This window comes from Pseudorca crassidens, chromosome 1 (assembly GCF_039906515.1).
Source record: "Pseudorca crassidens isolate mPseCra1 chromosome 1, mPseCra1.hap1, whole genome shotgun sequence".
Classification (NCBI taxonomy): Eukaryota; Metazoa; Chordata; class Mammalia; order Artiodactyla; family Delphinidae; genus Pseudorca; species Pseudorca crassidens.
This window is the reverse complement of record NC_090296.1, coordinates 2,520,106-2,546,166: the sequence shown is the minus strand read 5'-3', so window position 1 is coordinate 2,546,166 and position 26,061 is coordinate 2,520,106. Positions and strand designations below refer to the sequence as shown.

Genomic DNA, 26,061 nt, shown 5'->3' with positions numbered 1-26,061 from the left:
AAGGGAATATGTGCTTCAATATGGAAAGATCAGCATTAACTTGTGAATTACACTGCTGAAAATATCTAAGGTTTTTTTAAAATAGCAATACTCTTGGATCAATATTTGGAAAGAAAATAAAAAGTAGAATTAGAAAATTTTATAATGACATAATACCACGTACATTTCATCTTAGAAATGGAATGAAAATACCTTCCAATTACTTTTAATTGTTCTTTATTCTTGTAAATCCAATAAACTTTGTAAGACAACTTTTAAAAACAAGTCCAACTTAAACTATTATTTACATAAAAGTGTACAGAATCACATGGTCATTCAATAAATGATAAAAAATTGAACTGGACATTTGGTTCTTAAGAAAATCTCTCTACAGAGCAAGCATGAAAAACCTAGGTAGTGGCGTTAACATGTTCTCTCTACAGCAGTTTCAGAACATTTACGATCATTAGAACATGAAATCATTTTCAGCAGGCATGGGTGATAGGTTTGATGTTTTAGTCCAAGACTAAACCATTATTGAGAAAAGTTTTGAAAGCAAGCAGGATCCTGTGGGGCCGTCCCAGGTACAAAAGCCTTTTCTGCGCCCCCATTTCTGGTTTGTAGGGAAAAGGCTTCAGATTCCTATGCCTTCCCTGAGCCCTAAAAGGCAGATTCAGTTACGAACCAGGGAAGTAAGAGAATGCAGGAACAAAGGAGGAACAGTCAGGAAACAACAGGGTCCTGGCTCCTCCTCCAGGGACACACAGAACGATATACCCTTGAGCTCTTCTGCAGGAACTAAGGCCCCCACCCAGGTGGAGGATGCTAACTCCACGCTGAGCACAGACTCCGGAACACCAGCCTGTTCCCTCACCACCAACGAATCAGAAGAAAGCCACACACCCTGCAGCCCTCCCCTAAATTTTGCCTATAAAAATGCTTCCCTGAGAGCCACCAAGGAATTCAAATTTTTTGAGCATGAGCCACCCGTTTTCCTCACTTGGCCCTGCAATAAACCTTTCTCTTTTCCAAACTCCAACATTTCTGTTTTGGTCTGTTTGGGCTCACTGCGGGTCGGCAACAGTTTCAAATGCTACGACAGAGTTTCAACAACAAATCCAGTACTCAGTGTAAATAATGAGTGCTGATGATGCCATGCACCAAAATAAACCAAACAAATTCCTTGTAGGGTGGGATAAAGGGAAGCCACTGTCTTGGGGGCCCACGGCCAGTGTCTTATCACAGGTCATTGGCTTCCTCTAGAACACTAATGCCAACTACATCAGCCGAGAACACATCCAGAGGGAAAAGGAGGGGACAATGGAAAGCATCCTTTCTTTCCAAATTTTATCTACAATTGGGTAAGGCCAACTGTTTCCTGTCCCGGGGGGTTGTGTGTGCAAGTCAAGGGTCAGATGCTCTTGTTCTGATACTTTCCCAACTTCAAGAAGCTACAGTATGCATTTATGATTACAGAAGAGATAATTAAGATATTGTGTTTAACACTGTGGCGGCATGGTCCTACTTGCAGGGGTTAGCCAGGTAATCTAAAGTAATGCCGAAGGACACACTTGTTGAACATTTCCCCACCGCTGCTTTAATAACTTACCTTGGCAACCAACATTTGCTGCTGGTTTTCAATTTGCTGTTGTTGCCTAGCTGCCATATCTTGGAGTTCTGAGAGGGTAAGTTCGACACGTGGATTTCCAATCTGCAGGGAACAAAACAAACTCAGACTGGAATGTATGTTTATCTGCATAATCATTTTCTCTAGTGTCAAAATGCACACACATCAAGATTTTTAAATAGGTTCCCTAGAAGCTAAGAGAAGATAAATAAGTTTACTTTCTCATAAGAACTTTTCCTCCTAATTGTTGACTGCTTCTATTAAATTTATTTGAGTAAACTGGGATGTCAAATGTTTAAGGATAAACAACGTAAAAAATAAATGTGTAGGGCTTCCCTGGTGGCGCAGTGGTTGGGAGTCCGCCTGCCGATGCAGGGGACGCGGGTTCGTGCCCCGGTCCGGGAAGATCCCACATGCCGCGGAGCGGCTGGGCCCGTGAGCCATGGCTGCTGAGCCTGCGCGTCCGGAGCCTGTGCTCCGCAACGGGAGAGGCCACAGCAGTGAGAGGCCCGTGTACCGCAAATAAATAAATAAATTGGATACAGGGAACTACATTCAACATCTTTTTTTTGGCCGTGCCGTGCAGCTTGTGGGATCTTGGTTCCCCGACCAGGGATTGAACCTGGGCCCTCGGCAGTGAAAGAACCGAGTCTTAACCAATGGACCGCCAGGGAAGTCTCAATATCTTATAATAACCTGTGATGGAAAAGAATATGAAAAAGAATATATATGTGTGTGTATAACTGAATTACTTTGCTGAACACCTGAAACTAACACAGCATTGTAAATCAACTTACTGTAATAATAAATAAATAAATAAATTGGATAGAATTGCTTTAAAAAGAATAAAAGAGGACCTCCAAGCCTGGGTGGTAGTTACCTGAGCGTCTGCTAAGTAATTCTTTAAACGATACATGTTTTACACATTCTTCTGTACATTTATTTCTCAATTTAAAAAGTAAGAAATAAAGAAGAATTAGACCTAACAGCCAGTATCCCATCTTGTGATTTAATCATCACAAGATATTGGTTTAAAATTATAACTAGTTTTTTAAAGTATAACTGGATTCTCAAGAACAATGCCACTTCAAAGATGACAAACATCCCTAAAACAAAACTGACAAAATAATTAGGATAAATCTGTTTATACTCATAAGATATTCTAGAACATTAAATCATTCCTCTTTTTTCCTACCTCTTTCCAAGGTTATAAACTTTCAGGTTTGGAGAGTATTTTTACTTGCTTATTTAGCAAACAAAAAAGTAGGTGATAATGATATCAAGGTACACTATAAGCATGTAGGTTTATTTTTATCACATAAAATATTCTGTAAAATTGAACCTAACATCTCATTGTGCTCTGGGACTGGTGTATTTCATACTCCAAAAATTACTAAGTCTTACAAATTAATAAGAGTCAATCAGATATCTAAAGCATATACTGGCTCCCACCCCCTGCAATACTACTACAATATGCTATTTTATCCTATATGTGAATCACTCATATGATTAAAATTCACTGATACCAATTCAGTGTGGTTTAACCACATTTATACCCAAGGCAAGTGGCTAGGCGCAGTTGGGGGCTAGAAAGATCAACAGGAGAACAGGGCTATCAAAGAGCATGAACACCAATAAGAGAAACCAACTACACCCCGCATGAGTGCTACAAGCTGAGCATTATGGTAACTGCTCCATCTCTCAGAATGTGGTCCACAAAACACGCTGAGCTACTCTCCTGATAGCAACAATTAAAAGGCAAGATAAAACATAAAAACCGGGCTTCCCTGGTGGCGCAGTGGTTGACAGTCTGCCTGCCGATGCAGGGGACACGGGTTCATGCCCCGGTCCGGGAAGATCCCACATGCCACAGAGCGGCTGGGCCCGTAAGCCATGGCCACTGAGCCTGCGCGTCTGGAGCCTGTGCTCCGCAACGGGAGAGGCCACAGCAGTGAGAGGCCCGCATACCACAAAAAAAAATAAAAAAACATAAAAACCTATTTTTAAAAGCATCACTGAGCTGACACAGCAGGAAGGAAGCTACAGGGGCCAAAATAAAGAGACAGCAGAAGCTCTGGGCATTGAGGAAATATCAAAGCCACCTTATGCCCACCTGGAGACTTGCCCTCTGGAGCTGCTGAAGCCTGGCACTAAGAGAGAAATATGGTTTTCCGGTAGTGATGGCCTCCCCAAGAGAACACGCCTCTCGGAATGGATCTCCTTCATCCCTTTCCAGGAGAGAAGAGGAACACAAGAAGAAGCGCCTGGTGCAGAGCCCCAGTTCCTACTTCATGGATGTGAAATGCCCAGGATGCTATAAAATCACCGTCTCTAGCCATGCACAGACAGTAGTTTTGTGTGGCGGCTGCTCTACTGTCCTCTGCCAGCCTACAAGAGGAAGAACAAGGCTTACAGAAGGATGCTCCTCCAGACAGAAGCAGCACTAAAAGCACCCTGAATCAAGAAGAACAGGAAACCATCCCAATAAACACATTTCAGATTTAAAAAAAAAAAAGAGAGAGAAAGACGAGACCAACCCAGGGTGGAGAGTCCAATAGGAGATGCCCATATACATCCAGGACCCCGATTCAGTGTGACAGTGAATGAGAAACAGCCTCAAACCCACAGATGGGAGCAGGAGAAATCTGCCCTCTCTCCATCGCAGTCTGAGTGGAGGGGGACGACCCCGCTAAGAATCTATGAAGACTTGACAGCCCTCATGCAAGCTTCAAGACCCACAAAGGGGACCACAGAGTGAGTCTATCTGCATGCCCAGTTACTGACCAAAGCAAATGCAAACCACCTGGGAAGATCCCACCTTCATCCAGACCTTAAAAATACTCACAGGTCAGGCTTCCCTGGTGGCGCAGCGATTGAGAGTCTGCCTGCCGATGCAGGGGACACGGGTTCGTGCCCCGGTCTGGGAAGATCCCACATGCCGCGGAGCGGCTGGGCCCGTGAGCCATGGCCGCTGAGCCTGCGCGTCCGGAGCCTGTGCTCCACAACGGGAGAGGCCACAACAGTGAGAGGCCCGCGTACCGCAAAAACAAACAAACAAAAACCTCACAGGTCAAGTTCCAAGGAAAATGAGAAGCTCATTGTCAAAAATCAAAGCACACAAAGATCATAAAACCATGACTTAAAGCCAGTAGAAGCGACATATGCAGAAACTGAAATTATTAGTTGCAGAATATGAAATGACTATGTTTAGTGTGTTTAAAGAAGTAAGAGAAGCTTAAAATATGACCAAAGAGTAACCAAGAAGAGGTGGAAAAGAACCAATTAAAACCTCTAAACTGAAAAATTTTTAATGACTGTTTAAATCCACTTTACTGTAGTTGACATATAATAAACTGTACATATCCGAAGTGCACAATTTGACACGTTCTGACAAACATGCACACCATGAAACTATCACCACAATGAAGAAAATGGACAAACCCATCACCCTTAAAACCTCCTTGTGCTCCTTTGTAATCCCTCCCTCCCACCTCCCTCCAACCCCTTCCAAGGTCCCAGGTCCACAGGCAACTGCTGATCTACTTTCTCTTACTAGAAATTAGTTTACGTTTTCTCGAATTTTATATAAATGGAACTATACAGTGTGTACTCTTTTGTCTGGCTTCTTTCTTACAGCGTAATGATTTGAGATCCATCCATGGTGTAGCATGCAGCAGTGGTTCATTCTTTTCTTTTTTAAAAAATTTATTTATTTATTTATTTTTGGCTGTGTTGTTGGGTCTTTGTTGCTGTGCGCAGGCTTTCTCTAGTTGCAGTGAGTGAGGGCTACTCTTTTGTTACAGTGCGCGGGCTTCTCATTGCGGTAGCTTCTCTTGTTGCGGAGCACGGGCTCTAGGCACACGGGCTTCAGTAGTCGTGGCACGTGGGCTCAGTAGTTGTGGCTCACAGGTTCTAGAGCACAGGTTCAGTAGTTGTGGTGCATGGGCTCAGTTGTTGTGGCTTGCAGGCTCTAGAGCGCAGGCTCAGTAGTTGTGGCACACGGGCTTAGCTGCTCCATGGCATGTGGGATCTTCCCAGACCAGGGCTTGAACCCATGTCCGCTGCATTGGCAGGCGGATTCTTAACCACTGTGCCACCAGGGAAGCCCGGTTCATTCTTTTTTATTGCTCAGGAATATTTCATTGTATGGATATAACAGTTTTTTTGTCCATTCACCTGTTAACAGACATTAGGGTTTTTCTAGATTTTTGGCTACCACAAATCAAACTGCTGTAACATTCATGTACAAGTTTATATGGACATCTGCTTTCCTTTCTCGTGTAAATACTTAGAACTGCTGTATCGTATAACAGATTTATGTTCAAGTTTTAAAGAAACTGTCCAACTGTGTTCCAGACCACACCACTTAGATTCTCAGCAGCCGTGTGTGTCTCGCAGGCTCTCCACACCTCTGCCAGCACTTGCTATCACCAGTCTTTTTAGTTTTAGACATTCTGATGGATGCGTGGTAGTATCTCACTGTGGTTTTAATTTGTATTTTCCTAAAAACTAATGATGTGGAACATGTTTACACGTGCTTACTTGACATTCACATACCTTCTTTAGTGAAGCATCTATTCAAATATTCTGCCTGCTTCTTCTAAAACTGTTTTATTTTCTTAATGAGATTTGAGATTTCTTTTTATATTTTGAATATAGTTCCTTATTAGGTATAGTATTTGCAAGTATTTTCTCCCACACTGTGCCTTGTCTTTTCATAACAAGTAACACTAAAAGCATATTATATGTACTAACATCCAAATAAACATAGTGAAAGACAGAATTCATTAACTGAAAAATGTATCTTAAGACATTATCCAGAACACAGTACAAAGAGACAAAGAAAGTGAAAATATAAAAGAGTAATTAAGGATAAAATGAAAGATATAACATGTCTAATCAAAGTTCCAGAGAAGAAAAAAGAAAGAATGTGGAAGAAGATATACCTGTAGAGATAACAGTAGAGAACTTTCCAGCTATGTTGATAGATGCCAATCCTCAGAATCAGTAAGTTCAACAAATCCCAACAGGAGAAATTAACAGAAATGTACACTTAGTTCTTCTGCTCAAAACACAGAATTATTTAATCCTAATTTCATTAAATCTCAAAACCACTATATGATAGTAAAGGGATTTTTGACATCAAATAATATAAAACCACAAAAACAGGAATGGAGACAACAAGAATGTTTGGAAGCTGGAGAGAGAATGGATGAGAAGTAACTGACCTAGTAGATCTGAGACAAACCTCAAGAGAGAAGAGGTGAAACTGGACGAAGAAACCAGTTATATCACAGAACCTTCAAAGGGCTCAGGAATTGGCAAAACTATGTACCTCTGGAAAGGGGGATGAAATGTAAGGCACCTAAAATAAAGCAAACTGAGTGAAAGATATTTAAGAAGCACTAAAATCCCTAGATCTCCTCCCCAACTCTATGATCTAGGTGACTGCCTCTCTCTTACCCTGGCGGAAGTCTAGAAGTTTATTCTCTAGACAATTGAAACGTTATCTGGCCTGGGAGATGACAGTCCCAGCTGAGTCCTGGGTACCATATGGAAAACAAGGAGACTAAGTGACCATATTAATAATAAATGCTTCCAGAAACAAACAAACACATATACAGTCAATTGATTTGACAAAGGTGCCAAGACAATTCAATGGGGAAAGGATAGTCTTTGCACCAAATGGTGCTGGGGTAATTGGATATTTACATGCAAAAGAATAAACTTGGCCCCCCTACTTCATACCATACACAAAAATTAACTCAAAATGGACCACAGACCTAAATATAAGAGCTACAACTATAAAGCTCTTAGAAGAAAATATGGGGGGTGGGGGTAGGATCAACTGGCCTTGGCAACTTAGTGGATGTAGAGGAAGAGAGCAGAAACGGACTCAGATTTAGCCTGACTGGCTGAGAAAACAGCACAGAAGTATAGATACTTTCAGGACACCTAAGTAAAATGCTTGCTTTCCTTCTGGGAGTCTGGAGTTGTGGTGCTTGCTAGACAGAGGCTGCCCACATGAGCAGCTCCCAATAAAACCCCAGGGCTCGGGGCTCTGACGAGCTTCCCCGGCAGACATTTCACACGTGTCATGATTAGCGGTTGGAAGAATTAAGTGCATTCTGTGTGACTCCACTGGGAGCGGACTCTTGGGAGCCTGGTTTCCTCAGATGTCACCCCGTGCCCCTCTTCCCTCTGTTGCTCTTGCTCTGTGTCCTCTGACTGGAGGAGGCTGCAGCCGTGAGCACAACCATAATGCTGAGCCCTGTGAGTCCTCCAAGCAAATCACCGACACCGGGGGTGGTCTTGGGACCCCTGATACAGGCATACACAATGAGAATAAATCAATTTGCCTTTATACCATAAAGTTAAACAAGATCTTCAAAGTTCTGTTGGAAAAGTAAGTTCCAAATACTTACGACAGTGTGTGCATATAACCTGGAGGTTCCCAAACTGGCAGGGCAACAGTCATATGGGGAGTCTTCCAGGCCCACCTCACACTTACTGAATCAAAAGTTCCGCCAATGGGATCTGGGCCTTTCTTTTTTTTTTAAATACATAAATTTATTTATTTATCTACTTTTGGCTGTGTTGGATCTTTGCTGCCGTGCGCGGGCTTCTCTAGTTGTGGCGAGTGGGGGCTACTCTTCATTGCGGTGCACGGGTTCTAGGTGCACGGGCTTCATCAGTTGTGGCACGTGGGCTGAGTAGTTGTGGCGCATGGGCCTAGTTGCTCCCTGGCATGTGGGATCTTCATGGACCAGGGCTCGAACCCGTGTCTCCTGCATAGGTAGGCGGACTCTTAACCACTGCACCACCAGGGAGGCCCGTGGGCCTTTATTTCTTAGACAACCTGACTTCATGACCTGCAATTTTAGGAGAGCAGAACTTTCGCAGCCTCCTGCCTCAGCAGCTGCTAATGGGCATGAATCACACCAAATCAGCAGCCTGTCTTTCTCTTCCAACCCACAGGCTGCTGGATCTGTTCCTGGTTGCTGTAGCCCACAGACAGAAGGTTCACTGTGCCACCATTCTATATCCAGGATATACACAAAAACATTTTTGGAGAAGGACATTTTTAACATCTTATTAACTTTAAAAATGCACGTAGGGCTTCCCTGGTGGCGCAAGTGGTTGAGAGTCCGCCTGCCGGTGCAGGGGACACGGGTTCGTGCCCTGGTCCAGGAGGATCCCACATGCCGCGGAGTGGCTGGGCCCGTGAGCCGTGGCCGCTGAGCCTGCGCGTCCGGAGCCTGTGCTCCGCAATGGGAGAGGCCACAGCAGTGAGAGGCCCGCGTACCACCCAAAAAAAAAAAAAAAAAAAAAAAAAAAATGCATGTAAAAGTGCTTTGTAGACAATAAAGTACTTCACAAAGGTAATATATTATTAGGCTGAAAAGGCAGGTGTGTGTGCCATAAAACACAGTAACATCTTAGATGTCATGCTTCTAGGCCAGAGTTATACCTCCTCGCTAGCTCTCTACCTTCCTCTAATTATAAGCTCATGTAAAGGCTACAAACACATTTTTTTTTTTTTTTTTTTGGCGGTACGCAGGCCTCTCACTGCTGTGGCCTCTCCCATTGCGGAGCACAGGCTCCAGACGCGCAGGCTCAGCGGCCACGGCTCACGGGCCCAGCTGCTCCGCGGCATGTGGGATCTTCCTGGACCGGGGCACGAACCCGTGTCCCCTGCATTGGCAGGCGGACTCTCAACCACTGCGCCACCAGGGAAGCCCTACAAACACATTTTTAATTTTGGTTTCAGTTTTGTTGCTCTTGAAATGTAAACATAATTTCCATGTTAACAAGAAACAACTTCATCCTGGAAAAGATCACAGACCCATCACATCAAAACATCAAAACTCACCTTATTACATTATTGGAAGGGAATCCTTTCCTCCTGAGTCCCTTCCCTTTATCATATACACACATACCCCGCCTCAATACACAAAGCCTACTCAATGTATTTACTTCACCTTCCCTAAAGCTCAGGTCAGGAAATCTTAGAACTCAAAAGGATCTTCAAAATTCTGTTGTACAGGTAAGTTCTGAATGCTTCCGACAGTGGGTACATGTAACCTGGAGGTTCCCAAACCTGGCAGGGCAACAGAGTCATATAGGGAGTTTTCCAGGCCCATTCCAAACTTACTGAATCAAAAGTTCTGCCAGTGGGGCCTGGGCCTTTATTTCTTATGACTTTCTGAAGCACATATGCCTGACGGAACCCCACAAAGGCTCTAGATTTGGAGTGGACAAGTATATCAGAAGGCAGGAATAAGAAGAGGATTTGTGGAATGATCTTTAGAAATTGAAGGGTAAGGAAGGAGAATCCTTAATCTTGACATTAGGAATAGTTCTCCTTAAGTGGCACAAGGATTAGTACATTGGAACTAAAAAGAAGAAAATATAATCTAGTATACCATTTGGCTCTGCAGTGGCTAATATCTGAAAAATCTAAAATAATAAACACCATTAAATAGTTTTCAACTTTATAACCAATGTATAAACAAAGTATAAAGTCTTAACTATACTTAGATAAAAGTACACAAATATTATCAACATTGACAACATAAAAGTACAGCTGAGGGCTTCCCTGGTGGCGCAGTGGTTAAGAATCCGTCTGCCAATGCAGGGGACATGGGTTCGATGCCTGGTCTGGAAAGATCCCACATGCCGTGGAGCAACTAAGCCCGTGCACCACAACTACTGAGCCTGCTCTCTAGAGCCCGCGAGCCACAACTACTGAGCCCACATGCCACAACTACTGAAGCCTGCACGCCTAGAGCCCATGCTCCGCAACAAGAGAAGCCACCACAATGAGAAGCCCGCGCACTGCAACAAAGAGTAGCCCCCACTTGCTGCAACTAGAGAAAGCCCGCGCACAGCAACAAAGACCCAACACAGCCCAAAATAAATAAATTAAAAAAAAAAAAAAGGGCCTCCCTGGTGGCGCAGTGGTTGGGAGTCTGCCTACCAATGCAGGGGACACGGGTCCGGGAGGATCCCACATGCCGCGGAGCGGCTGGGCCTGTGAGCCATGGCCGCTGGGCCTGCGCGTCCAGAGCCTGTGCTCCGCAACGGGAGAGGCCACAGCAGTGAGAGGCCCACGTACCGCAAAAAAAAAAAAAAAAAAAAAAAAGAAAAGTACAGCTGAAAAAGCTGGAAGGTAGGACAGGAGGGAAGGGGAGACGGAGAAAAGGGAGGGGGTGCTAATACTCTCATCTTACAAGAAGGGAGGTCCAGAGACATGGTTTAAAGTTTATCATACAAAGAAATAGAGACTTAAGTATATCATTTAAAGTCACAATGGTAGCCAATAAAAGAAATAAAATCGGAAATCAATAATAGCGAGTTGGAAAGTACAGAGGCAAAGTAACTTGCTCAGACTTAGCTTGTGAGAAAGTTCTGAAGCCGTGTCTGAGCGTGGGCCCTCCGCACTCCAGGCCGGTGCTTTTTCCAGTGTATAGCTGTGCCAAGCACATGCCAGGGGGTGACCCGCCCAAGGCTACACACCTAGTTAGTGGCAGAGCCAGAAAAAGAAACTAATTCTCCAGCCTGAAAATTATTTGGAAAACTTATTACTAAAACTTCCAGAAAAGACCATGGTGAAAATTTCTCATTCTTCCTTCTCTCATTCATTCACCCTCATTCATTCATTTCTGCTCATTCTTTTAACATGTATTTCTTAAAAAGACCCTTTAGGACTTCCCTGGTGGCACAGTGGATAAGACTCAGTGCTCCCAATGCAGGGGGCCAGGTTCAATCCCTGGTCAGGAAACTAGATTCCACACGCATGCCACAGCTAAGGAGCCCATGTGCCACAACAAAGGAGCCTGCAAGTCACAAAGGAGCCCACCTGCTGCAACGAAGACCCGATGCAACCAGATAAAATAAATAAATATTAAAAAAAGAAGAAAAAAAAAGAACGCTTCTACTTAGACAAAATTCCTCACCTATATCAATGTTAGGCCTATGCTCCAACTCTACACCATATGATAAAGGAAGTTCTCTTTCCTGGAGGCACCTATGAAGACTTCAACCCACCAGCCACTTTGTCTTTTAAGACCTGACAGAAGGATCAAGACATCAACACTGAAGATACAAAGCAAGTCTGCCTGTCCATCTCTTAGTCTAGAGACTAGACCATTTGCTTCCTGGAGACAGGCCATTGTCATGAGCACAGAGGCACACATGCAGCTGCTGCTCCAGGACATGCTGTGGGCGGCAACATGTAACGGGCATGGAGAGCACTGCTCTGCTTGAGACCATCCAGTGCATGGGCCATGGTATGGACTGATAAAACCATTACCACTCAAGTGACTGCCACTTTATAACTTCATAAAAATGTTTGAAATATTCAACAGAAATGACAACTTCTGTGAAAATAAAGGGCAACCTCAGGAAAATGGAGTTGGGAAGCCACAATGGGGAGCTCTCACACACATACCACTAGACACTGGTGCAGATCCCAACAGGAAGAGATGTACTGTGCATCCCCAGAGGAAGTAACACCATTCTACTGCCACCAGCAGCAGGAAGAACAATCTCCTCTTTGCCTGACAACAATTCAGCCAATGTAAAGCCACCATACTTCAAACTCCCAGGTTCCTCCAACAGACTTTTTGTTGACAGCGGCCCCTCCCAACTTCCCCTTCTCCTCTAAAAAAGAGTTTCCTTTTGCTTTAGAGGACTGGGATGTGGTTGTCCAGAGCTGCGGGTCCTGAATTGCAATTCTTCACTGTTCCCAAATAAACTTGTTTTGCTGGTAAAATAAATGGCTGTTTTATTGTTTTCGGTTAGCACTACCCCAAAATTAATTCTTTAAAAATAAATTATAACCCCAATTCATTAGTACCTATAAAAAGCAATTAAAAATTTTCAATTTAATTCACTATTACTTACCCCATTTTCAGTGCGTTTTTCTCCAGGTACATTTATTACATTTCTCTGAGTTCTTTGCTCTTGGGTCTGATGGCCACCTAGAGAAATGAAGGCCAAACTTACTAAAAGACATACTAGAAAAGCGATATTTTATCATTTCTTCACTTATTCAAATATTTATTGAACACAAGCATAAAATACCAGGCTGGACAACTCAAAAATTAGTACAGTTGAAAAAATGTCTTATAATCAACCTGTATACATAAAGTTGTTTAAATGAAAATTTTTTCTAATATTCTATTTCAGAATTTTGAAATTGCTTTATATCAAAAAGTTTCTAACACTTAGAAAATGGTCAAGATGGTAAATTTTACGTTTATGTGTGTGTGTGTGTGTGTGTGTGTGTATATTTTTTAGAATTAACTTTTACTTTTATTTCTCTTTTTCTTGACCTCATCAATTTTATTCTAAAGTTCTTTCTCATTTCCAAGAGATTCATATTCCAATGCCATGTTATCTTGTTCAGGATCACAAAATAATATGGGAATCTTACAATCTGTTTTACAAAATAGCAAAACTCTTGTCGTTGAACTGAATTAGCACAAATACGTGTGTGATCAATGCCATTCACAAACTTAGATACCAAAGCTTATTAAGCCTTCTTTTAAAAGGAACAATATTTGAAGAATTCCTAAAGAAAATAGAGATGAAATTCCATGTCATCATACACAACAGGAACCCAAAGATGCTATACACCGTGTTCCCCTAACTCTCCCAGACCCTCACTACTTAGAAGGCTGGCTGCTCCCTCTTCAAACTCACAGTGGAGGATCAGCCTCCCTTCCTGCCCTGCAAGAAAAGCTGCTGGACGTGGGCCTGGAAGGAGCCTGGCTGCTGCTCTGGCTCAGGGCCCCTCTTCCTCAATGCTCACAGCCTCTGCAGACAGGGATGGGAAGGACCTGGGATCCCATCGATGGACCCTGAGCAGATACTCCAGGACCTGCCACTTGCTGGTCTCCATGTTGGCCCCAGGGACCCCACAGGAACTCGTAGTGGGCCGGGTTGCTGTGGGGCACCTGCTGGTACTCCAGGTAGCCCTCCTGCACCCACACTTTGGTGAGCAGCTCCCTGGGCTCCCCATAGATGCAGTGCTGCTTCCTGCATACACCCCCATGACGCTCAGTGCTTCCCAGACCTCCTCCTCAGAGGCACATTCACCCTGCAGGAGGATCACGGCCAGAAGCATCACCAGGAGGCCAACCTTGGACATGCTCTGCGCATCGGTCAACATGGCATCCCAGGTGAGGCCCAGGGTGGGGACCAGGACATAGGTGTGCTTGCTGGGGTCCACCTCCTTCACGTCCATGCCACAGACAGCTGCATGCACTCGCAGGCATGGCTGAAGACCACGGGGATGTGGTCCCAATGGTCCCGGAGGATCATACTCAGCATCTCCGCCTTGGAGGTCAGCTCCTTGGCGCGATACTTGAGGAGCAGGAACCCCACCAGGTCAGCCATCAGCACACCAAGTGCCTCCTGGGACAAGGACTCGGCCTGGGTTGGGGGGCGGGCACGGACTGGGGAGGAGGAGGAGGAGGGGGATGCAGCCTCCTCCCCCTCAGTCCCGAACAGCTGCACCTCCACTGGGCCCTGGGCTTGGACTGGGGCCTGAAGGTCTGCCTCAGGCTTGCAGAGCTCACTCATCTGGACCAGGGGCCTGATGACTGGGATCGGGCCGCCGACAGGAGTGTGGGCAGGGGTGACAGATGGGGACCATGGGCAGGTCTTCTTCTGAGGGGTGCTCTCGGGCCTCACAGGGGCACCCCTCCTGGGCGGCCTGTCCCCTGCCAACCTCACCTTGACTCCTGGCACTGCCTGGGCCTCCTCTGCTCTGTGACCTGAGGACACGGTCCTCAGACCTGGGCCTTCGCCTTCCGGTTCCTGGAGCCCTCTTGGGTCCTGGATGAAATGCTGGCTGGAACAGGCTACCTCCCGGTCAGCTCTGAGCCTCCGACCAGCTGCACCCCGTGCAGAGAGTGACTCTGTGCCCCAGACTGGAGGCTGGGTGGGAGCTGCAGCACCCCTGACCGCAGGGGAGGGTCCAAGAAGAAGCACACCTTCCAGTGGTGCCTCTTTGCTCACAGCCAGACTTCAGAGTTTCTTCTCTGTTGTTTTACCACAATTAATTTTTATTAAAAATTAAAGCTTGGACTTCCCTGGTGGCACAGTGGTTACAAATCCAGCTGCCAATGCAGGGGACACGGGTTTGAGCCCTGCTCCGGGAAGATCCCACATGCGGCGGAGCAACTAAGCCCGTGCGCCACAGCTACTGGGCCTGCGCTCTAGAGTCCGCGAGCCCCAACTACTGAGCCCGCGTGCCACAACTACTGAAGCCCATGCGCCTAGAGCCCGTGCTCCGCAACAAGAGAAGCCACTGCAATGAGAAGCCTGTGCACTGCAACGAAGAGTAGCCCCTGCTCGCCGCAACTAGAGAAAGCCTGTGCACAGCAACGAAGACCCTACGCAGCCAAAAATAAATAAATAAATTTATTAAAAAAAAAATCTTACTCTTCTTATGTATAAAGCAAAGCTACTGGGTACATAAACAGATATACAGTACATCTGATAGGGGGAAGACAGGGGCAAGTAAGAATACTATATCCAGTAAAGGGCCCTTAGGGAGGTGATAATGAAAAATGAGGTTAAACAAATGGGAATGACAGAGTATGCCACTGAATACAGTCGAATATACAATAGCCATTTCATCACAGCTATTATATTTCCTATTAGCAGAAATTACGCATACACACATCCTAGACTACAGCATCTATCAGTTTACAGGGTAAATTAAATTCTTAGTTATTAGTACTTTTAAGAAATAAGGTACTCGGGTTAATTTAATATTCTATCATTGCTGCCTCTTGCAAACAGCAAGCCATCAAATTAGAATACTATAGAACACACAACATTGGAATTATATCAAGTGCCACTTAATCTTTGATGGTAAAGAAGAAACTTGATGGTCTTGCATTCTGGAGTCAGAAAGTAATAGTAAGAGCTGACACTTAGTGAGCACTGCGCCAGGACGCCTCATTAACTGCCACCACAAGCCAATGCACCCGCACGTAAGGAAACGGAGCCACAGGGATGGAAGTCACGTGCCCAAGGTCCAAACTGAGTTAGCAGCAGGGCCGGTGCTGAACCCAGGAGGCCTCGCTCCAAACTCCATCACACCAGCCCCCGGATTCTAGCTTACACTCTGCACATGACCTGCACCGAGTTACTTTACACATTAAGCTTCTGTTCCCCCAGGTATACAAGGTGATTGAAGGAAATGTCCTCCACACTCTCCTCTAGCTTCCATATAGAGAATTCCTACTGTTTTAAGTCAGGGTTGTCCTTTACTTCTTGTTATATCTTATAGTTCTACAGGCAATAAATACTCAAATGTAACTCCTTTTAAACAATATATATCACTGACAACTGGCTTGTCCTCAGCTCTGTGGGGAGCAGAGAGGAAACATGAGTCTTGTATCTTCACCTCTGGCTGCTTAGAATATAAGCTGGAGGGCTTCCCTGGTGGCGCAGTGGTTGAGAGTCCGCCTGCCGATGCAGGGGACACAGGTTCGTTCCCCAGTCCGGGAAGATCCCACATGCCGCGGAGCGGCTGGGCCCATGAGCCATGGCCGCTGAGCCTGCACGTCCGGAGCCTGTGCTCCACAACGGGAGAGGCCACAACAGTGAGAGGCCCGGGTACCGCAAAAAAAAAAAAAAAAAAAAAAAAAGCTGGAGGAGAAGTTCAGTGAACAGATATAAAACGGAACACAGCACCCAATGAGAGCTGTTCTACCTGCCACCTTTCTTCTTGAGCTCTGAGAGAGAGGCAGAACATGCAGAAGCACAGGCAGAGGAAAAAGGGAAGAGGGTGGAGCATCACAGCTGGAGGAAGATGGAATTCTGAGTTAGGGCACGACAGGGAATGAATATGCAACTAAGAATATGGTGGAAGAGAGAAAGAAGAGACAGTGAGGTTGAGGAAATGAGCAGGGTCCCATTACAAATGCCATCAAAGCTAAGCTGAGGAGTATTAAATAGGGAAGCAGGGACTTTGCTGAAAGTCGTGAAAAGTGATGAGAGTCGTGTGATGAATTTGGTTCTTCCAATCCTGACCAATCCTCCATACCAGCCCGGGTCGAGAAAGGTGTACTCCCTGGCACCACTCCCCTCGGAGCCTCCTTCATCCTGGTCTCCTGCCTTCGGTGCAGCAGCTCTCTACTCTCCCCTCCAGGTCCGACTCCCTCTTCAAGGCCCTCGTCTCGAGCCCCATCCCCCTGGGACGCATTGTCTCCCTAACCTCAAACAGCTCAGCATCCAGCTCTTCTACTGTCTCAGGTGTACTTGCCACGTCAGCACAACGAGACTGAGCAGCATCCGGTGTGACAATGAAGGTCAACTGGAAGGTCAGTGCTGTCCCATTCCTTGTAACTCTAGACAGTTCTCTCAAGTATCCCTAACGCTTCCAGACTTTACAGAGTGAGAACAATATAAGACCTTCCCCCCATTCCACCATCCTGGGACAGTAAGGGTTATGTACATATATTATAATGATTAAAGTAAAATATAAAACTTTTCATTTAACTATAGGGTATAAATATTTGGAGCACTCAGGTAGAGAGTTAAAGTAAGTTCTTAGCACTAGAACAGCACTTTAACTGCCAGCTAGTCTAATCCTCCTCAGGAGGAGTCCGTCCAGAGAGGCAGGGCCCTTTTCTAAGGTAGAAATGGATGAAGAGCTAGGCCTGGAGTCTTGGTCTCCTGACTTCAGATGACCAGCACCCAGTGGAATAAAAATGAGAAGTAGGGCTTCCCTGGTGGTGCAGTGGTTGGGGGTCCGCCTGCCGACGCAGGGGACGCGGGTTCGTGCCCCGGTCCGGGAGGATCCCGCGTGCCATGGAGCGGCTGGGCCCATGAGCCATGGCCGCTGAGCCTGCGCATCCGGAGCCTGTGCTCTGCGGTGGGAGAGGCCACAAGAGTGAGAGGCCCGCGTACCGCAAAAAAAAAAACAAACAAAAAAAACAGAAGTAATGATGCATTGTGAAAAACAGCATGATATTTACAGCTATGGGAAGATGATTTTAAAGCAGACAGTAGCTCATCCTAGGGGCAAAATATCCTTTAATTAAAAATACAGGGACTTCCTTGGTGGTCCAGGGGTAAAGAATCCGCCTTCTAATGCAAGGGACGCAGGTTCGATCCCTGGTCAAGGAACTAAGATCCCACACACCATGGGGCAACTAAGCCCACGCGCCACAACTACTGAGCTTGCGCACCTCAACAAGAGAGCCCGCATGCCACAAACTACAGAGCCCATGCGCCCTGGAGCCCGTGCACCACAACCAGACACAGAAAAACCTGCATACCACTAGAGAGAAGCCCGCGCACTACAACGAGGAACCCATGCGCTGCAACAAAGACCTGAAGTAGCCAAAAAAATAAATAGGTATTAAAAAAAAATACAGCTAGGGACTACCCTGGCGGTCCAGTGCTTAAGACTCTGTGCTTCCAATGCAGAAGACGTGGGTTCAATCCCTGGTCGGGGAACTCAGATCCCATAAGCCATGTGGCTCAGCAAAAAATAAATAAAGAGGGATAACTTGTAATAAAGGAATCTTCTTTTTACAAAACGATGTCCTTTCATTGTTTTTTTTTAAATACCAGAAGTAATCCATAATCACCGTTAAATAACAAAGGTTTCTTTCTTAACTGTACAGTGTATATGCTTTCCAAAAAAAAGATTCCCTTATTTTAAATTTTAATTAAAAAATAAGTAGTTTATGGGAAATTGGTATTGACATATACACACTGCTATATATAAAACAGATAACTAATAAGGATCTACTGTACAGCACAGGGAACTCTACTCAGTACTCTGTAATGGCCTATTTGAGAAAAGAATCTAAAAAAGAGTGGATATATGTATATGTATAATAGATTCATTTTGCTGTATACCTGAAACTAACACAACATTGTAAATGTACTATACTCCAATAAAATTTTTTTTAAAAAGTAGTATATTCCTATCATTCAAAATTCAAAAGGAAACAGGCTTCTCTGGTGGTGCAGTGGTTGAGAATCTGCCTGCCAATGCAGGGGACATGGGTTCGAGCCCTGGTCCAGGAAGGTCCCACATGCCGCAGAGCAACTAGGCCCGTGCACCACGACTACTAAGCCTGCGCTCTACAGCCCACGAGCCACAACTATTGAGCCTGCACACCACAACTACTGAAGTCCGCGTGCCTAGAGCCCATGCTGTGCAACAAGAGAAGCCACCTCAATGAGAAGCCCGCGGGCCACAACGAAGACCCACACAGCCAAAAATAAATAAAATAAATTTTTTAAAAAAATTCAAAAGGAACCAAAAGATATAAATGACCAATTTTCCCTCCCTCCTTCCCCTACCCAGCAGCCTTCCCCCCAGGCTAGCCATGTTGCCAGTTTCTTACTTATCGTTCCAAAGGTATTTCATACACACAAGCCAACACAGAATACGTCATTACTCTTTCATCTCTGTTACACAGGAGGCAGCATGTGTGTACACTGTGCTTATTCAAGTGACAAGTGCAGGAAGTGGTTTGGGACAGGGCACAGAGCAGATGTACTCCGGTTTCTTCAGCCGACGCCCCTGGAGGCATTGAAGGCTGCTCCTACCAGCAGTGCCCATGACTTACACTATGTATATGTCATTTTGTATGTGTGCAGACACAGCTTTAGGATAAATTCTCAAAAGTGAGATTGCTGGGTGAAAGGTTTCATGCTTTTGTAAGCTTAACAGATACCACCAAACTGCCCTCTACAGAAGCTGCCAACAATGTGGAAGACTGCCTGTTTTTCAGCATTCTTGCCAACACTGTGTTATTAAATGTTCTAATCTTGGCCACGTGACAGGTGAACTACAGTATCTCAGTGTTTTTCCTACATTTCTTTTATTAGGAGTAAGGCTGAACTTCTTTGCATATATTTCTGGGTCACGAATATTTCCTTTTCTGTGAACATCGGGTTTGTATATTTTGTCTGTTTTTTTTTTTTTTTACTGTTTTTCTTCTTATCATTTTACGTAAAGGAAATTAGCCCTTTGCAATATGAGCTATACATGCTGTTTCCCAGTTTATAATTTGTCTTTTGACCTTGCTTTAATGTGGTTACTGCCATGCAAAGAGGGTTTTTTATTTTAATAATTCGGTTTGTCTTTTCTATTATGGTTTAGAGTTACTTACACTTAGGCCTTGTTCCTTTTTTTTTTTTTTTTTTTGGCCACACCGTGCAGCTTGCAGGATCTCAGTTCCCCAACCAGGGACTGAACCCAGGCTGTGGCAGTGAAAGCCTGGAATCCTAACCACTAGGCCACCAGAGAACTCCCCACTTAGGTCTTGTTCTTATTTTTCTGTTTTTCTTTCTCTCTCCATATACATATATGTGTATATATACACATATGTAGATACTATATAAATATATATATATATTTCCCAGAATTTTTATGATCCTTTCATGGTTTCATTTATTCTTAAAATCTAGAGATTTCATCCATGTGATATTTATCAAAAGCAATCCCTTTCAACAGCAGGTCCCCTTACGTGTTTCAGTGCATTACGTGACTAACTTAGGATCCTGAGGAGGAGGCTGAAAGTGTGAAATAATCATAAACTGCAATAACAGAGGTCAAAAAACCTGTGAGATACCAACTCTCCCTCTCACCACTTGTAAGTGAAGGGGGGAAAGTCATGTGAATAATTTAATATTTACTCCTGTTAATTCTTAAATTAATTTTAATTAATTTAATGTTTAAATTAACTTTTATGGCAAAAATTAGCAAATGGGGGAAAAAAGCACTTATCTACCTTGTTCACTGCTCTCGGTTGGGGAATCTTCATGTCGAAGAAAAAATTTCACTTCTTCCCTTCGTGGCCCCCACTTCTGAAGATGTTCATACATCATATAATCAAAGGGTATGGGACGCTCTAGGAAAAAAACAAACAAACAAAAAATCTTACTTTTCTCAGAAACAAAATGACTCGTACCAAAAGTAAAAAATGAATAAAAATAATTTAAAATAAATGTACACATATATTAGAATTCAAGGATATTACAAGCACTGAATTTTAACTTTAATGAAGTGAAAACAAGACCATGAAGGGGAAATAATTTAGGTAACATATAAACAAAGAAGTAAACATAAAAGCAATTTTGCAACATTAAATGGGGAACAGTGAAAAAAATGTCCTTTAGTATAGTTATCATGAAGCAGTATGCCTCCCACTCTTTCAAAGAAACACATTAACAAATTGGCTGAATCTTGTTATTCATTAAAATGTTACAGGTGGCAATCAGATGTATAAAGGCTTGACAATGCACTTGCTGGCAATACAGCTAGCCCACACAAACACTTGTACGTGAATGTTCACAGCAGCAATATTCATAGTAGCCAAAAAGTGGAAACAACCCAAGTGTCCATTAACTGATGAAAGGATAAATAAACTGTTGTGTATCATACAATGGATATTTGCAGCCAAAAAAAGAAATTAAGTATTGATACATGCTACAACATGGATGAATCCTGAAAACATGCTAAGAGAAAAAAGCTAGATCAAAAAGTCACACATTAAAAATAAATAAATAATTTTTTTAAAAAGTCACATATTGTATGATACAATTTATATGAGATGCCTAAAATAGTCAAACACATAGAGCCAGAAAGTAATACAGTGGTTGCCTGGGGGAGGAAGGAATGGGGAGGTACAGAGTTTGGAGATAGTTGCACAACACTGAGAATGTCCTAAAAACCACGAAGTTGTACACTAAAATGGGGATTTTTATGCTATGTGAATTTTATCTCAATTAAAAGCAAATCTTGAAATGTTCCCACTGCTGCTTGTGCTTGAAAGAGAGAAAGGATATCGGCAAGTTCCAAGGCTCACAGCAAACGGCCTGGCGTGGGAGAGGAGCAGGACAAAACCGAACCATATTTTGGCTCCTTTCAACACAGGAGTATGTCTGGGCGAGAGGCTCCTCCTGCTCAGCCTGAGAACCCGACACTGAGTCAAGAGAAAGAGCTGTGCAAGCTGCAGCCTTGTCATACATTCAAGGTGTGATTTACTGTTCAGTCCTAGATAAGTGCCAGACTTCCGTAAGGAAGAAAACCCCACCATTCATAGAAATGCAGCGCACATTGTGCTGCTGCCGTTTCATCTTCCTACATGTGCAGGCAAGCTTTGCCTATTCAGCCAACATCAAGGGCAAGGACATAAATCATCTCATCTCAGTTGAAAATGAAGTCTGTGTGTGCTTAGTTCAACTCTGAACTGAGTATTTGTACAACGAAAAGCAAGCACAAACTGAACACTAATGAAGTAATATCATTCCATATTTTTAGTTTTGAAAGTAACACTTTTTATGGATATAGGCCTATAAAAAAGATTTTTAGGAACTTGTATATTGTAGTTTTATAGCTGTGAGGTCCATGTTTAAGCCTAATCGTGTCCCTTGGTTTTACATAAAATTGTCTTAGGCCATATTTTTATTCATATTGCTTTGGCTTACAAATTTTTTTCACATTAATTAAAATCAGTTTACAATCTCCACTTAAATCTACCAAGTCTGAGCATAACTTTATAAAGTTAAAACTCCAATTTTGCCTTAAAGCCAGTTATTGAAAAAAATGTTTCCCTTTATAAATAAAAAAATTTTAAAGACTAACTTCAAGAAAAGCAAGCTAAGCTTCACTACCTTTTTTAAATAAGAAGGGTTAACTAAAACGTATTTCTGTTTTAAAGCGAAAACAAAACTACCCCACATGTATCATGTAGAATTAATAGCATACTATACCTCATTAGCATCTTATGTAATGGAGAAATCTATGATAAGACTTTCAGCCATTCTTGGATAAGGCAAAAAGAAAATCAAGTAGGAAATTTCACAAAAAGAAAAACTGAAGGTCCTACCTACACTCCTGATTTGCATTAGAGCTGACATACTCGAGGAAGAGAACCACAAAAAGATCAGGATAATAAGCTGGCCAAGTTAACAGATTGTTACAGGCTGGGTTGTGTCCCTTCACACACAAATTCATATGCTGAAGCCCTAACACCTAGTACATCAGAATGTGACCTTATTTGAAGACAGGATCTTTAAAGAGGTAATAAGTTAAAATGAGGTCATTAGGGTGCACCCTAATCTAAATGACTGGTGTCCCTTTAAGAAGAGATTAGGACACAGATACAGACGGAAGGCCATGTAAGGACACAGGGAGAAGACTGCTGTCTACAAGCCAAGGAGAGAGGCCTCAGGAGAAACCAACCTTGCTGACACCTTGATCTCAGACCTCTAGCCTCCAGAATTGTGAAAAGATAAATTTCTCTTATTTAAGCCACCCAGTTTGTGTTACTTTGTTATGGCGGCCTGAGCAAAGTAATACACAGATCCACAGAGAAATATTCTCTTCTCAAAAGCACTGACAATTACATTGGAGTATCATATTTCTGAATATTGATGACATGAGTATACCATGTGTTATGGATGCAATCATTTTTATGCAAAGCGTTCTCCAAAATCTGAATATTACCTTAAGGGTTCCTCTGGGGTAAAAAAGACTGAGAAAGGCTGTGCTTTTTCCCCTTCCTTTGAATCTCATCCACCACCATCTCTTCAAGACCTCGCTTTGCTGCTCCAATTTACTCAATGATTTAAGTGTTTACTCAGGGCCTATTATGAGAAACAGGCTGGGCACTGACGGTATGATGGTGAACAAACAAGTTCCTGCCTTCAGGAATTTTAGTCCAATAAGACAGAGAGAGATGAAAGCTACCATATTATGTTTTGATAAATACAATGACAGTACTGGAGCAAAGGGGAGGGACCCTTAACACACTCTGAGATTCAAGGAAGGGATTAGAGGCAAAGGTGCGTGGGTGCTAGGGACTGCTCTAGACAGTGGGAGCAGTGGCTGTGACCCTCTGTGCTCCGAGGAGGTAGGCCTCATTCCTGATGAGGCTAGACCACAGGTTATGATTTCAGATGGCCCTGGAGCCAAGGACTGCAACAAATGAGTGACTCAAGCGGCCAGGGACCACTGGGGCTCTCCCAGACTAATATAAGGGGCAGATAAGGAATAAGAAGTGACAGCAAGCCACAAAAAGCAAGAGTGCTAAGAGGCTAGAGGAGAGCAAACAATGATGGAATGACCAGCCTCTAACATTAGTCCTCTAAAAACTGCAATTACTTAACAGCCCTCTTCCTGTAGCTGATATCAGACTGATAACTGAGGACCTGGCCTCTTACTCCTACTTTAGTAAACAGTCCACCGTTTATCAAAGTCAAGTTTCTCTCAGTGTGTCCTTAAAGTTTTTACTCTGAATCTGAAGGATAACATTAAAAGCACAAGACTTTGGAAGAAAATATTTACAAATCATACACCTAATAAGGGACTTGTATCTACAATATATAAAGAACTCTTACTGGGGATGTAATGTACATCATGGTGACCAGAGTTAACAATACATACTGCAGGGACTTCCCTGGTGGCGCAGTGGTTAAGAATCTGCCTGCCAATTCAGGGGACATGGGTTCGATTCCTGGTCCGGGAAGATCCTACATGCTGCGGAGCAACAACTACTGAGCCTGTGCTCTAGAACCTGTGAGCCACAACTAATGAGCCCGTGTGCCACAACTACTGAAGCCCACGCACCTACAGCCCATGTTCTGCAACAAGAGAAGCCACCGCAATGAGAAGCCCACGCACCACAATGAAAAGTAGCCCCCACTCGCTGCAACTAGAGAAAGCCTGTGCACAGCAACGTAGACCCAATGCCACCAAAAATGAATTTAAAAAAAAAACATACTGCATATTTGAAGTTGCTAAAAGAGTAGACCTTAAAAGTTCTCATCACAAGAAAAAATATTCTGTAACTGTGTGCAGAAATGGATGCTAACTAGACTTACTGTGGTGATCATTTCACAATATACACAAATATCAAATAATTATATAGTACATTTCAAACTAATAAAATGTTGTATGTCAATTATACCTCAATTAAAAAATTATTTTTAAAAAGTGTAAGAATTCACTGATTATCCCTAAGTGTCCTTTAAACACATCCATCTGGACACCCACCTCATACACAGCATGTTCCAACTGACCACTCTCTTGCTTCCTGACTCAGACCAATCCATGCACACAGCTACCTCCTTCCACACGCTGCCAGAGCAGGTGGCCTTGCCAGTCTAGTTCCCACCCTCCTGGGCCCCTCCTCTCAGTGCTGTCTGAGGAGCACGCCTTCTCCATGCTCTTCTCTTGTCCTTCCCTCACACTGCTCCCCTCGCCTGGTGTATCCTATCCCAGTTCAATTCCACATCTCCACGAGAATCCACATTATTTTGCAGAATTTTCTGTATTCGGTAATTATATTACCTACACTGATCATCTCTGCCCAGCTAGCTGACAAATCCTTAAATGTAAGAGCCAGTATTAACTCTTCTCAACTTAATAAACAAATATTTATGAAGCACTTACTATTTAAAAGGCTTTGTACACAGGGGAACACGATAGTGTTTTTGTCTTCGTGAAGTTATCGTAGGGAGAAGAAAAGCAGATGAACAACCTGACATGCAACAAACAAAACACTGTAAGGTCTCAGTGGACAGAGAACTCTCGTTTGGTCAGTAGTGATGTCAGAAAGCCTTCACACAAGAACCGGATCTGCTTTCCCAGCTTCTTCCACATGGCTACGGTGAGGGTCAAATCACAGAACACACTTCTTTGCAAACAGCATTTATAAAATCCTATCCTCATGCGATAAAATAGTTTTTACTTTACTCAATTCCTTATTACCTCAGATAACAAAGAACCGGAAACAACATTCTGTATTCAATAAACACTGGATTTCATGTACTTAGTCATCTTTATAGAGCCTAATACATACCATTTCCTCTCCACACTTCAGCTAAATGGCAACTGCCTTCTCCAGGTTCCTTGCAAAATTCTACAACATCCCGACATGTTGTTTCTGGTGTTATGGGAACTTCTGTTAAAATCTGTTCATTGTTGCTCAAGAACACGGTTAATATCATCTGTAAGAGAAAGATTAAATTAAAGCTACAACTTAGAGTCATCCATCAATAAAGAGATTAATCTGTAAATTAAAAGTGATCCCCCCACCACCCCAGTCCCCCACTGCCACTCCGCCCTGCCAGAATGCTTACGGGACAGGTTAAGCTGATCCTAAAGTTCATGTAGAAAAATTGAAATATAAGACAAGTCAGGAAAATGCCAAAAGAGGAGTATTAGAAGGAAACTAGCACTACTAGATATTATAAAGCCTCAAAACAGTATGGCAACAGCATATAAATAGATCAACGGGACAAATTATAAAGTCCAGAAACAGAAAATGGTAAATGATGAAGCAGGTATCTCAAAACTGAGGAAGGAAAAGACTATATAATGAATGATGCCTGAGCAATTAAAATACCCATCTGGAAAAAAATGATTCATATTGCATATCATACACAAGCATAAGTTC

At 43.5% G+C, this 26,061-nt stretch overlaps 1 protein-coding gene and 2 pseudogenes across 3 annotated transcripts in view; 1 reads left to right on the top strand and 2 right to left on the bottom strand.

Moving 5' to 3' along the window:
- PPP1R13B (protein phosphatase 1 regulatory subunit 13B) overlaps nt 1-26,061 on the bottom strand; it is a 75,034-nt gene that overhangs the window by 17,649 nt on the left and 31,324 nt on the right. Inside the window, exons 2-5 of one of the 3 annotated variants that reach the window (XM_067716513.1) lie at nt 25,465-25,612; nt 20,389-20,508; nt 12,515-12,591; nt 1,589-1,690 (exon numbers count right to left, since the gene is read on the bottom strand). In XM_067716513.1, coding sequence (XP_067572614.1) covers nt 1,589-1,690; nt 12,515-12,591; nt 20,389-20,508; nt 25,465-25,612 — 447 coding nt within the window. Of the gene's footprint in view, nt 1-1,588; nt 1,691-3,719; nt 3,827-12,514; nt 12,592-20,388; nt 20,509-25,055; nt 25,120-25,464; nt 25,613-26,061 lie in introns of those variants that run through there. The other 2 variants (XM_067716603.1, XM_067716695.1) reach the window with 2 other exon arrangements.
- On the top strand, nt 3,195-4,448 carry LOC137212946 (small ribosomal subunit protein eS27-like; annotated as a pseudogene).
- On the bottom strand, nt 13,398-14,492 carry LOC137206775 (melanoma-associated antigen 10-like; annotated as a pseudogene).